We start from the raw sequence: 15,631 nt of genomic DNA on the forward strand, positions 1-15,631 counted from the left end.
TAAATATGCTGCCGTGAACTTTAATAAAAGAGAAATAATAATATAGAAACTGTCCTCATACCTAGGTTTATAGTTTAATACATTCAAAACATGCCACATTTATATCGGTCAAAACTGAAGAGTTTTTTGTTACTTTAACGGGTCCCCAGCCGTAGGTACGAAGTCCCTTGTTGCGGAATCGACGCTAAAGTTGAAGGTTTGGTACCAATATCTTATAATTTAATAAATTATAAGTTATTCTATAAGATATTCTATTTGTTGTTTTTGTTTGCCCTTTTGCGAGCTAAGATATTCGCCCATGCACGGTCGAAAATGGTTAGTACACTCAACAAGGCCCTTATTCTCACAAACCACAAACATCGGCACGAATTAACAGTAAACGATTTTATTTAGATTACTTTTAAACTGAAATTATTTACAGCATAAATATATTCCATTTTAAATGCATACACATGTTATATATTTGCTTTGTCAGATCAAATAAATATAGAAATGCTTTAGAACAGAATTACAACAGGAAAACAAAATAATATGATTTAGTTAACATTAGTTAAATAATGAGAAAACTTTTACTTTACCTTTAATAACATTCTTTGTCACAAAACTCAAGAACCAAAATAATATCAATGCGTCTCGAATGGTAGTCTAGAAGCTATTATCTAACAACTATCATCTCCGTTCGTCGCCTGATTTCCCTCTCCCTAGTTTCTGAATAATATTTTAAAAATCAATAATTTTATTTATGTATACAGAGTGTTTATTTTTAAATAGGCGGTTCATCACAGCAGCATCAATACTTTTATTAAAAATTATAAAGCTTATACTCTTGACATAATCAACGTGTATCATAAGTTACAGCCAATAACACACTACTCGAAACTCTAATAAAATATTCCCGCTATTTCTCATTCAAAACACATTTGCTATTTCTTAAATTTCCTGACCCTATTTCATAACATGTCATTCATATTCTTTTGATATTCCCTAGCAAAAAATCAAAGTAAACATTTCGTACTCGACGGGCGTTTCTTCTCCAGAACTCGTTCGCATCAAAACATACGCCGGCGAATTTAATTATGGATACAAAGGGCCAGAACGTTTTTGCTACTTCGAGTGTGGCTGATACGTTCCCAGCAGGGACTAGCAGCGGCACAAAACATATTTCGATACCGTGAGGATATTAGCGGTTAAAAATTCGGGCTTCGGTCTGTTTCGTTCGGTTATGACTTTAAAAAGTGATGAGACGTAAAAAATGATAAATGGACGTTTTTTCTGACGCTTTTTTCAAGCGATATAAACGTTAGCTTTTATTATTCCATGATTTTTCTCCAATATTATCATATGGGATGTGTTTGGTTTGGCTGTGACTTTAAAAAGCCAAAGCGAGACGCTTTTTAGGACATTTTCAACTTTATTTTTTCTTGTTATATGATTTTTTTGTCTTTGCATACAAAAATATCTTGTTTTTACAAGATATTTTTGTATGCAAACATCTGTTTGAACTCTTAATGTTGAACATTTTTTGTTTAACATCTGTTACAACTCTTACATCTGTTATAACTTCTATGGAACAGTCATATTAAAAATATTACCAGCAAAGCCACAAAGGCTGTCATCAAAAGACTGGCAAAAAATAGATTGGACTGTGCCCCTAACCTTTTGCACTGGATGTAAGACCTTTGCACATGATAATAAGACCCATGATTATCTATGGAGCAGTTGGAATATTACATATTTGCAATGTACTTACTTCATATATGGCGTCCACGGGCAAGGATGTTCTACCCAGGAGGGTGACAGTGAAATAGAAAAATTGGAAACAGTCATTAGTGTCATTCCTGTCATTCTCCTGACGACAAGTATGGCCGCCTTGACAAGGACAGCAATGTTTCTGTCTAACTATTGCCTAACTTCACAGTTTAGAATTGACAGATTTCAGCTTCAGAGACAACTTCAGATTTGTTCTAGAACAAATTAGAAAATATTCGACGCCATTTTAACAGATTTTAATTCACTCCGTTTAGTTTTGTTTTGGAAGTTCAATTTAATATTTTGGTTGAAATTTATAAATATAAAGGTAATAAAGTATATAAAATATATATTACATGAAGAATCCTGGAGAAAATGACGTTTCTGCAGTAGTAGGTATGTCCCATGTATATGAAAAATAGGTAGAAAATAAACATTTTCTACATTTTTTAGATGCAAGAAAATGGTGTTATAATCTCTTTGATCGGCGATTTTTTTGAAAATGGAAACAATTTACAGCAAGGTAAGATCATTTTTAACTATAGCCAACATTAGTTACCTCGAGTATGTGCGATTTATTGTCAGTAATGCAATAAATCGGACTGATAATCTGATTATGTTATCCGACTAAAAGTCTCTTTTTGCTTCTTTTTGATTTATAAGCCAGGCCTCTTTGAGAATAATGAACTTTTTTTTAAACAGTATATTTATGTTTTATACCTATTGATATTTTTACATTGTTAATTTTAGTATAAAAAAATTGTTTTTCTGTTTTCAGTTTTTTGTATAAGGCTCCCGTTTTCATGTTCCTGCCCCAGTTTTCTGTCTCTGATGGCTGTGAATACGTGTATTTATTTACAAATTACTGTAAGTCATGCTTATACCTTACTAATTTACATTAAAATTGCATATAATTAAGTAATTGCTGTAGAAATCATTCAATTCTTTATTTTTTATATTTATTTAGTCACGTTGTCTCATATTCCAAATAAATATGTTTGAATAAAATTTTGTTTTGTTTTATTTATGATAAGAAAGAGTACAAAATACATTTAAACTAAAAGAAGCCATTGAATAACCGGAAACGGAAATAAAAATGAAGCCATCATGTCAACCTGTCAATTGGAAAATTAGTTCTCCAGACGACAACGAAGGCTTTCGGTGGCGTATCGTGTTTCCACGATTTAACACAGAGTTGACATCTTCTTTAACACAGAGTTGACTTCTTTCTAGTTAATTATTTTATGGTTCTACCAGCAGCGTCTTTCTCGAGAAAAATAATTTGTAAGCTTAGCAATGAGCTCTTTTTATTTTGGTTAAACCTTAGGCGCATTTTTACAATAAAAATATTTTAATTTTGTTTTACAGCAACAATCAAATTTTAATTTTGACATTGATCGATGTGCGTCAATAAAATTATAATCCCAAATCAAATGACAATGACCATTGTTACCAATCTCTTTCATCTAGCTGGCAAGTGATTGAGAGAGCTTTCTGAATATTCTATACATAATTTTATATCTAAATGCCATCGATCTTTATTTTCAAGGATTCACAAATTTGATTTTATCCTCTGGTACTTAAATAGTTCCATATAAAAGGTTTTTGAATATAAACATATGTTGTAAGGTAAACATTTTAAATTTTAAAACCGCAAAAAATTAGGATGATAAATGTTTAAATTTTAAAAATACTAGCAATATAAAAAGGACATAAAACAAAGAAAAATAAAACAAATCTGGGAAAATATTCTGCCGTATAGCAAGCGTCTCTATATTTCCCTAGAGACTGATGTTATCCTTTTCTTATGTTTATAGTGTCTGCATAGTAAAATATTGAAAATAAAATTATTTTATAAAATGCAATTTCCGGTAATTTGTTTTAAGACAAAAGTATGGAAAATAATTTCAAGAATATTGTTTTACTTTTAAAGTTCATAAATAGACTACAGACTATGTCTAGATAAATTTACACTTAAGATCTATTACAATTTTTGTTTAACACTATACCTAAGAAATTTTCTTTCAAGTTCTTAAAATTTTTATAAACCCTCCTTCTTTTAATAATTAATTCTTTCCCTTAAGATATGTATGGTAATATAATTTCTGAGGTTTAACAAAAGGGATATACAGGGTGTCCCAGAAATAAGTGCAAATATTTTAAGGCGTGGTAGATCTTGATAAAAGAAACATATTTTCTCTTTATCGTTTTTCAAATAAGCCAAAAATAACGGAGTTATATTACTTTGAAAATTCCACACCTGTAATTTTTAACCAATCAAAACGTGTTTTTTTGATAAATCACCATGGCAACGGATAAATTTTAGTGAAAATTTTTTCCTTGTAGGCACCCAACAGCGAATTATACTGGAAATTTTTTGACGTTTATAATGACAGAATATATTTTTGAGAGTCTGGTTTTTATTTGTTTACATGATAATTTTGATACATTTCAATTACAAAGCTGAGATGAAAGTTTGTAAATTGCTTCCATACGCTTGACTTCGATTTCCTAGTATTCGCGGGTGTCAACTGCTTAATCTCCTGGCGAATATTTTCTTTGCTTTCATGACCGAAGCGAAACATTTTTTTTAAGCCGTGCCGCTTGACAGCTTCAAAACTGAAATAGTTTTTAAGTTTGGGTGTCTCTTAGTTGTCATAGTAACTAAATAATAAATTCGACCAAAAAGCGAAAAACACATTTTAATTATTTGATTTTCAAACACAATTTGGTGTGGAATTTTCTTACCGAATACCACACGAGGTCAAATTAAATCCGGACATTTTTTCTCGCTCATGAATATTTTTAGAAAATTATCCCTCGTCTTCGACTCGGGATTATTTTCAAAATATTCATGGGCTCGAAAAAATTTCCGGAAATAATTTGACCTCTAGTGGTATTACTAGTGAAAATTTCCAAAAAAAAAAATTTTGCTAAAATTTTGAGAACGACTGGATCTTTTCTGGAATTTTTTTCTTGCAAATTTAATCTAATACCTATGTTGCCATATTATCAAGAAATTATGTTTCTTAACTAAAAACTAAAAAAAATTCCAAAAAATTTTTCAAAAAACTTCGAATTTTCAATTTTTTTTTTTCGCAAAAATACCTCATAGTTCTGTTTCTGGGGTTGAACTATACTACCAGTTAAAATATTTGCACTTATTTCTGGGACACCCTGTATAAATAACAAATAGATAAATAATAATTAATTTATTGGTTGTTTTTTTTTCGATATGATTAACTAAACGCATATAAATACCCACACTTGTTACTAGCCCTTTAACATCTTTTTATTTTAATAATTTATTATTTATAGATAATAATATACGATCCTTAAATTTATGGTATAGCTTACCTTCTCAGGACTAGTGACCCAAACCCTTAAAGGATGTCTAATAGGCTTAAGTATAGTATAATTTTAGATTGCTGTACTCTACTGATAATATGATTAAATAAATAATAAAAGTCTAGACTATATTATTCATATCTCAGTAATGTATGAAAGACAATTACAGCATTCAATTAATAACATAATAAGAACTCAACCCAACCCTCACATATTTCGGTACTCTCTTTGCGGTTGGGCCCATTGTTGTCTATTAAATTATCCCTTCTAATTTCCTAATATCATGGTCCCATCTCAGGTTCGGTCTTCTTCTAGGTCTTTTAATTCCTCGTCGGTACCATGTTGTCCGTTCTTCTTACCAGGTAAAAAAATACCAGGTGTTCTACCAATTGCCATTTGAGGGATTTGACTCTGTGAATGACATCTATGACCTGCATTTCATTAAGTTGTGGTTATAGTTCTTCAGGACTATTGGCAATTAGCTCTATGTCATCAACGAATCTTAAATGATTAGGATATTCTCCATCAATTTTTAATCCTTTGTTGGTCCAGTCCAGTTGACGGAAGATTTCTTCTAGTGTTGCTGTAAACAGTTTTGAGGATATTGCGTCTCCCTGTTGTACTCCCTTGTCAATTGGAAATTCTGAGGTTGGTTTATATATAATTAGTCTTTTGCTTTGAAAACCATAACTTAGCATAATTTAATAACATATGATTAACATTTTTTCATATCAGTTCTTGCATTAATAATTAATAATGCAAGAACTAAGGTAAGTGATAATTTAGCCCGAAACAGAGGAATATGGTTATAGAGTATTTTGGTGTATTGTGGCAAATTAGAATTTAGCTTATCTCTTATATCTTACAAATTTACTACCATAACCAGAAACATGTGATTTACATTTTACCTAATAATATTCTGCATCAATATTAAACGCAACAATTTGATTACCAATTAATATTCATTGTATTAATAGTTTCTAAATTTGACGTATTTTCTTTTAATTATGTCCAGTAAATTGAAATTGCATTTGTTGCGATAAATGATTAAAATAAATTGTTACGGCAGTAACCGTTGAAAAATTACCAACCTGTCTTTACTGGCATGCAGCTGTATTTAACTAAAATTCTACCAGAGTAGTGTTGCTTTCAATCTTGCCGAACAAGATTAACAGGCTGTCGAAAAAATAGAGCGAATTTAAAACTACTACCGGCTTTTACGAAAGGAGAGAATTATTATCCAATTAGAAATGAGAGATATAGACATATATAAGGAAGATATCTTATTGCTCTAATTTTAGTAGTTAATTATTTATTGTGGTAATTTTGAGTGTCAACTAATTAACAAAATTGTTAAAATTAATATTGTTTATTAATTTATTTATTTAAGTGCCTCGTGTTAAATTGCTCTAAAAACAATCAGGTATGATGTACAGGGTGGGTCAAATTCGACGCTTTTGTCGATTGATTTTTTATATGGGACACCATGTATATTTTTAATTTATTGAAAAGAATTTAAAATTACCTTTCCAAAAATATAACACACTTGATATTTTGCTCGATTCCTCTTCGAGATATAGAGTATATAAAAATTCGCCCGCTTTAAATAAGTAGGCTTTGAACGGCACCGGCTGTAATGCAAAAAAAATTTTAGCTGTGAGCATCAATTAAAACGAAAATAATATTTGCTATGAGAGATGCAGAATTTTATAACAATTTAAAATATATTTAACCAACATCAACACATTTAAACTATATCTCACAACAATAAAAATAAATAGCAAACCAGGACATGAGATTTTGCTACAGGTGTTCGACATATCGACCGTCTTCTGTTATATACAGACGGGGCAGTTTTTGAACATTTCTTGCGGAATTCATTAACTCAGTGGGGGTGAAAGATACCCTCTCATAACTGCTAAGTATTTCTAATTCTTGTCTAGATTATACAGAAGAATAAGGAACCTTTATTCTTCCGCAAATATATCCATAGGATTAGATCCATGGGCACTAAGTCAGGCGGCCTCGACGGCCAACGGCTGGGTTCTTGGTCAGCTATTCAATTATTCTTGAAATTGGCTGCAGAAATTTGCTGATAACTTCAGCGTTCAGAGGCGGTGCGTCGTCTTGCAGGAAAAATATGTTTTCGAGTTCCCTTAAGGGCATATCATCAATGAGGGGTCCAAAGCCTACTAGTTAAAAGTGGCGAACTTTTAAAAAATCTGTATTTCGAAGGGGATTATAACAAAATATCAAGTGTGCTATATTTTTGGAAAGGTAATTTTAAATTCTTTTAAGCTAATTAAAAATATACAGGGTGTCCCATATAAAATATCAAATTTTCCGTTGATAATTCTTAAATTATTAATTTTAAAAAAATTATATTTAAACCATTAAATTCTACGTAAAAATGTGCTTTGGAAATGTTTGCATAAAAATACAAAATTTTCCATAGCAAAAAAGTTACAGCGATTTGTTAAAAATACATATTTTTGAAAAACACCACCAACTCCGAAACGGTAACAGATTGTACCCCGTAACTCCGAAACGGTAACAGATATGCGGTTTTCACCATCATGTTTTTCACAAAAATTGAGCTCCAGACACCGATATTAGTTTTTGCCTATCTCCTATAGAAAAGGTTGTTTCCATTTAAAAGCGTCGAATTTGACCCACCCTGTACATACTTATTATGCTAATTGATTTTGCTTTTAAAAGGAATATAATTGGAAATATACAAAAATAAAAAGCGGCACTAAAAATATTGTTGTTTATTATTATACAGTGTGAGTTTTATATAAGTGCAAATATTTTTAGGGTTGGTAGATCTCGGTTAAAAACATTATTTCTCTGTACCGTTTATCAAATAAGTCCAAAATGAACCAGTTATTTTGAAAATTTCCTATAAAAATAATTTTTTTTTAATTTTGACAAATACTAGATCATTTCTGGGTTTTCTTTCTTGTAAGTTTAATCTACTACCTATGTTGCCATATTATAAAAAAATTATATTTGTTAAAAAAAACTAAAAAAATTCCAAAAAATTCCAAATTTTCCAGAGTAGAAAACCTCGCAATCATATTATTTGTACTTATTTAGAGCTCACCCTGTATAATTACCAGAAAATTAAACATACTACATTGTATTTCAATGTAAAATACACTGAAAGTGAAAAATATTAATTAAAGAGAAGATGAAAGAAAAACATATATTAAAATAACTAGCGTGTTTCTGGGGTTGAACCATACACCAGTTAAAATACTTGCCCTTATTTCTGGGACACCTTGTATATCATTACTCTTGCTTTGAAAACCATAACTTAGCATAATTTAATAACGTAGGATTCACATTTTTTCATGAGAAAGAAAAACATATTATATTAAAATAACTATGTATAAGATAAAGTCAAAATATTTTATTTTGGTAATTAATTTAAAATATTAAATTTAAAGAAAAGTGTCTCTATGATTAAAGTTACTAATATTCTTAAAGTTTGATATTGGTAGTTATAGGTAAATAACATAGATTAGGTACTCGTAAATTGACAATTAAAATTTCATTTAGAAAACAATAATTATTGTGTGTGTATAGAATGTATTATTTAATAAGGATTAAAAACTCGTTTGTCACAAATAATTAGGTTGAGTATCGCTATTGGTTTATTGACTATAAAGAAGAACTTATACTACTTAAGTAAGTAATAATTGTAATAACTACTTAATAACAATTCTTGAAGTTTGTGTTCAAATCGTTTTCCATGCGTTTTTTTGTAATTAATTGGTATTATTAAAACCAATGTATTAAACAATAAATTATATGGCAAATGTCCATTCTGTCTATGTTCATTCTTATTTATTATGCTAATTTTTTTATCCCATAAATTTTCAAAATCAAATTTACTACCATAACTTAGTATTATATGATTAACATTTTCTCTAATAATTGCAACAATAACAATAATTAATTAACATCGACAACAAAAGCAAGAATATCATTATTTAAAATCATTTTCTATCAATAGAGATTGTCAAGATCAATGTTTTTTTTGTTATTATAACACTATAGTTAACATAAAAGAAAAAATATTGTTTTTCTAGTTATAAATAAAATGTTAATTTAATATCTACTAATATTTTAACCACCGAATCGAGGTATAAATTAAAATAAATTAGCTTATTTGAGCTTCTTTCTGGTTGTCGTTATATTGCACTGAAAAATTATATTGACATAATAATTTTAGGACATTTATAAGATATAGAACTGAAGTTTCATATTTATATTTTAGCCAACCATACCAATAGGTATGGTAGGCTATCAAGATAGGCAAAATCACTCAAAATGAGTTATTTGGGTCATAAATGACCTAAACACAAAATATTTTCATGGTGTCTGTCTCTAGTTTTTGGTGGGGGTGGGGAGCGTATGGAAGGGGGTTAAAAATTTTAAAAAATCGTAACTCCAAAATTACAGCAGCTAGCGAAACGCGGTTTTCAATTTAAGATTAGAAATAATATTTGCAACAAAATTTGTAATAACATCAAAATCAGTCAAGGTCGCAGTTTTTGAGATAAAAAAAATTGGAGAAATTCCTTTACTTTACTAACTAAAAGAACTGCCTACCAACTTTTTATTAACATTTTTTTAGTATGGACGGCTGTACGTGCCTCCCGGCGCCAATTTTTTTTAATATCACTTATTAATCTCAACATGTATTCCATGTACCGTCTACAAAAAAATATTATTAGTTCAGTAAACTGTTTTTGTTGCAGGTATATATTGTAGATTATATTGTTATGCTCAAAAACACGTGAAAAGCATCAGGGCAGTGACTAGGCCCATAGACTTACCAAATTCAACGACCAAAAAGAAGAGCATCAAACAGAAGAACAAGGCTCTTCATATTCACTTGCACAATCATCAGAGTTCGCCGTATCATGTCAGCGATCACAAAGCAGCAGTCACAGTGGGAATCATTATGGGAGTATTTCTAGTTTGTTGGGTAAGAAAAATTTCTAGAAGTCTACTTAATTTTAAATACTTTTCTTTAATAATTACCGTCTGACCAAAAGTTTTATAATACTTTGGAAATTAAAATAATTCTAATATAATTTTTCATATAAAATGTTAAGTACCTCCTACCATTTATAATCATAACGCAATTTTAATCATAAAAGGCAACGTAGCACCGTAAAGTGTATTTAAATTATTTTTAGCGCTAAGAATATATTTTTGCTTTGCTGAGAAGCTTACTACGTCACAAATTCTCATCTATCTCTAATTTTTCTTGATTTTTATGAAAGTCAAATGTTAGAGCACTTATCAAAACATAGGCATCCCAAATATCATTCAAATCAGAATATCGATTCTTAAAATATATTAAAAAATGTGTTTATTTTTTTTAAGTTTGATGCCCTCTAACGAAGAAACAAAGCACTTTTGTATAGTGGTATATATACAGGGTGGCGCACCTCATTCGCCTCGGTTGATTATACGAAAACGGAAAGATGTAGAAACAAAATATTTTATGGGGATATGTGGGGAGGTAATGTGCCCAATTTAAAATTATTTTGAAATGGACAGGGTGTTTCAGAACTAAGATCCATACCAAAGTTATATTTTTTCTTATTGAACACCTGGTATTTTATTTCATTTTTGGATTCTTGGACCCAAAAAAGGTATTTATTATAAGGGTTAAATATGTTTAAAATCTTTGGTTTTTGAGATATTTAAAGATATTTAAATTTGCATGCTACAATAAAATAGATTATTGACACCCTGTACATTACTTTTCAGAATTAGTTCTTGTGCTGAGTTTAAAGGTAGAGAAATAAACTTACAGAAAAATGTTATTCCTTCCTTAAATGTATACAGTGATATCAAAAATTGCTGGTCTATTTTAAATATTCACTTTACATAAAAACTTCGTTATATCAAATGCAACACTATGTTTTTTTTAAATAGGTCGAAGCAGATTTAAATGCTCTTTCAAACTATATTAGGGTTTCCTATACCTATCTGGCCCAGATTTTGAATAAAAATGGATTTTTCAATAAAATTGTAATCAAGATGGCTAGTATTGTCATGGCAAGTTTCTAGTGACAGTTAGTAGCTATTTTCAAAATCGGAATTAGTTTATGGACTTATTTAAATTTATACCAGTTTACTTTTATTTAATTTACCTACAGTAGTTTAATAAATAGTATTTATTAAATATTTGTATATTATTCTATCAAGAAAAACGAAGAAGTAGTTCTTTGAATTATTTTACGTTGACTTGTAGATATATGGATTTTCTATAAAATAGCCAATTACGGCAAATTCATTTTATTCACTTCCAACGACAGGTCTCTGCCGAATCTAATAAGTTTTTTTATAAACCACACTACCAGCTCTGCGAAATAGGACAAGAAGTTTTTCAAAGAAACGCTTATCAGGAATATTCCTATTTGGATATCTTTGAGCATAAACCCTTGAGCAATTTTCCTCACAAAATAATATCACTAGTAACATATCTATTCGTTCCGTCAGCAGATACTGCTTTATTTTTCTTGATAAAATAATGGATACTTAGTTATTAAACTATTGTAGGTAAATTTAAGTAAACTGTTATAAATTATAAATAATAATGTCCATAAACTAATGTCGACTTTGAAAATAGTTACTAACTGTCACTAGAAAATCACACCAGCCATCTTGATTGCAATTTTATTTAAAAATCGCTTTTTATTCAAAATCTGAGCTAGATAGGTATAGGAAACCCTAATACAGTTTGAAAGAGCATTTGAATCTGCTTCGATTTATCTAAAAAAATACAGGGCGTTGTATTTGAAATAACGAAGTTTTTTTATAAAATATATCCTTAAAATAGATCAGCAACTTTTCATAGCCCTGTATAAATTTAAGGAACCAATACCATTTTTCAGTAAACTTTATTTTTCTACCATTAAACTCAGCATAAAAATTAATTCTGGAAAGTAATGTACAGGGTGGTAATAGTCTATTCTATTTTAGCATGCAAATTTAAATATGTTTAAATATCTCAAAAACTGAAGATTTTAAACATATTTAACCCTTATAGTAAATGCCTTTTTTTGGGCCCAAGAATCCAAAAATGAAATAAAATACCGGGTGTTCCATAAGAAAAAATATAACTTTGGTATGGATCTTAGTTCTGAAAGACCCTGTATATTTCAAAATAAGTTTAAATTGTGCACATTTTCTCCCCACATATATCCATAAAATATTTTGTTTCTACATCTTTCCCCTTTCGTAGTAATCTTCGCCCCGTCCAGATTAGCCCTGGCAGCAAAAAGGAGACGTTAACTGAAATCTTTACTTTACTTACAACATACTATTATTTAAAACTAAAAAAATAGTGGTGACACAACGTTGACTCAAATGTATATTTATTATAATTAAAAATATTGTTTATACAAACTAATATTTCCAGGTCCCTTTCTTCTGCATAAACATCGTAGCCGCCTTCTGCAAGACCTGCATCCCCGACATCACCTTCAAAATCCTCACCTGGCTCGGCTACTCCAACTCCGCCTTCAATCCCATCATCTACTCCATCTTCAACACCGAGTTCCGGGAGGCGTTCAAGCGCATCCTCACCGCCAAGTACCCGGAGTGGTGCAAGTGCGGCTACCAATCGGTGGCCATCAATAACGAGAAGTTCGTCACCGATTACGGCACGAAAACGCTGGTGGTGAACGCGAGGCGGAACGGTTCGTTCGGTGAATTTTCCAGCGAACATTTGAGCTGCGAATCGGTGAGGCAGACGAGGGTCAATTCGGCGGCCGACGTTCTGGGCGATGACATCAACGACATTTGACAGGACTACGACCACCTGCAGGACACTATGGTGTAGGGCGACTGCTGTTTAGATCAGACTGATTTCGTAGGTAGTGATAGATGTAGGGTTTATTCTTCCATTTCAATATTCGCTGATTTAAATGATAAGGATTATTATTAATCATAAAAATCTAGAAAATGTTAAACATTTTCTAGAGCTTATGGTATTAAAAATAAATATGAACCAATAAGTTTTAACGTTAATTTTTGTTTTGGAAATATTTATCGTATTTTATATTCCGAATATTAATGATTTAACATAATAATGTCAATCAGTTGTCAGAGTTAATAATCACTTTTGCTGTATTCCGTTCCAAAACCAGGCGAACCAGACCGGTAAACTACGGTAAAGAGCGGTTTCTGAAAAACGTCCGTTTGATACGGAATGGTTTGGTAAAATACTGGAAACGTCAAATGTTGACGTTTTCTAAATTTCAATACCTCTATTATAAAATTTATCTTTTATGCATTTTTAATGTACCTATTCTCTCCTTTTACGTTTGCTTTTTATTTTCAATGGAGTTTAATAGTGAACAGTACTTTTTATTAATAAACTGTTAAACTCTTTAGACAGCTCAAGTGAAGATTTGCAGGTCCAATATTAAAGCTACATTCGAAATCAATTCGCTGGCCGAGTGGCACTTCGACGTTAAAGTCGGCACGAAATTAACCATTCACAACAAATTTCAATTCGAATTTTGCGCATGCGTGTTTAAACGTTCTCCTGGCATTTTTTAGGTTAGTTGTTGGTTTTGATTTTGGAAGAGTCAAAATCCGGGACAGTTGTTAATTAAGTTTTCCAAGTTTTTATGTTTAGAAAAATGGAAACAAAAACGTCATTTATTGATGATTTTTTTCTAAAATGTGTCTCAAGCACCGAAAACTTTTTCTCGCCATTAATATGGGTCGGACACCCCATTTTTTGGGTTTTGGTAAACCCCTTGGTTTTCGGTCAAGCTAATTATTGAGCTGCAACAATAATAGCCGTTTTTTTTAACAGCAAAGCCACAAGTCCTAAGAAAATAAGAATAGCGTCCTTCACTCATTTTTCTTTTAATAATTATTTACTTTTCACAGGATTTAAATGTCAAATTTGTCATAATTGTCAAACGAAAATTCCGTGCTGAAGTGGAAGTTTGCAGCTTGCAAGCTTTCAATCCAGCTTCAACTTGCACTCTGGCGTCGAATTTTGTTGTGAATGAGTACACTGAAGTACATAAGATAAGCTTGCGTGCCAAAGTACGACTCGGCCAACGAATTGATTTAGAATGTAGCTTAAAACGGATCAATAATAAATAAACAAATCTAATCAATATTTATATTTTTATAGCTTACAAAACATTCACGATTACTTGTTGTCTTGTTTTTCATGTTTTCTTTAAATGTTCCTTACTTTAATAAACAATGGCTGCTTGATAAATTTAAATGGTCCTAAAAAGTCATTCTATTTAGTTAATGAAATTTATTTAACTGCCTACCTCCAGTGCTTTCGGATATAAATACAAAATATTATTACAAATCTTAGAAATTAAATGAGAATTTCACTCGAACTTTCAATATTTGCTTGATTTCTGTCACATAAATGACATTGATTGACACACAAAACCAGAAAAACCAGCCTTCTCGCGCTGGTTAGTTTGATGACAGTTATAGCCGAATTTTTCAGGAACCGTGTTCCGTAATAAGAAAACTTTCAGGAAACCGATAGAAACGGAACATAAAACCATAACCAAGATAAGCAACGGAATACACCCTTTATTATAAAGCTTTTTTATACAGGTTGTTTCAAAACACATATGCCATCTCTCGTGGGCAAATTCCTCACGTAAAAATAAGATTTATTTTTCATATCAACATAGGTCCGATTCTGCTTTGTTTCGTAGCTACAGGGTGTTAAAATCTTAATATTTTTTCGATTTATTATAATGTCCTTCCAAGTTCTTTTAGCGTTTCGAATGAAATTTTGAGGGTAAACTATAAATGCGACTTATTTTATCGCTAAAAAAGTGTCGACATATTCATCAGGGACGTGCATATGGGTTATCACTGGAATATTTTTCTTAAAAAAAGCATGTACGCCACTTACATTTTTCTCTTGTTAGCGAAATAGAGTAAGCAGTTTAATGCCGATTAAAGTGGTCTCTTGATTTTTTGTCGATTTAGGCCTCCTTAATGAGATGAAGGTCGGCCGTAGTGCAAGCAGTAGTGTGTCGATTTGCGGTGTGAGAGATGGGATGGTACTGGGTTCGATCCTCAGCCAGTACGGTCGCTTTATTTATTTAAATAAAAATATTTATTTATCTAAATAGACCGACCAGCGAGCCGCCACCTCAAGGAAGGCAATGGCAAACCACCTTGAGTATATTTGCCTTGTACAGCCTCTTAAATAGTGCCGTTCGGGTTCGGCGATAAACGTAGGTAAAAAAATGTAGGTGCCGTATACTTGTGAAACACTGATGACACACATCACAGGTACATGCGAGAGGTAGCCGACGCTCTGTATAGAGTATGGCACTGTAAAGGTGCGTATTCATTATCCGCACGAACGAACGAACGAACGAACGAACGAATGAAAGTGCGGTATATTTAGACGGGGACCGAACGCATGCGGCCGTTCGTTCGGTCGTGCGCTCGACCATCCGCTTCGAGTCCGTACATCAAAGGCGTTCGCCTGCGT

At 31.2% G+C, this 15,631-nt stretch overlaps 1 protein-coding gene across 1 annotated transcript in view; it reads left to right on the forward strand.

Moving 5' to 3' along the window:
• Window positions 1-12,934, forward strand: part of LOC115878033 (dopamine receptor 1-like) — a 97,196-nt gene extending 84,262 nt beyond the window's left edge. The window contains exons 5-6 of the mRNA XM_030894389.1: window positions 9,867-10,096; window positions 12,548-12,934. Of these exons, the coding sequence (XP_030750249.1) occupies window positions 9,867-10,096; window positions 12,548-12,934 (617 nt within the window). The remainder of the gene's footprint in view (window positions 1-9,866; window positions 10,097-12,547) is intronic.
• Window positions 12,935-15,631: the final 2,697 nt, after the last annotated feature.

Source organism: Sitophilus oryzae, unplaced genomic scaffold (genome assembly GCF_002938485.1).
Source record: "Sitophilus oryzae breed Bouriz unplaced genomic scaffold, Soryzae_2.0 scaffold_149_pilon_pilon, whole genome shotgun sequence".
Taxonomy (NCBI): Eukaryota; Metazoa; Arthropoda; class Insecta; order Coleoptera; family Curculionidae; genus Sitophilus; species Sitophilus oryzae.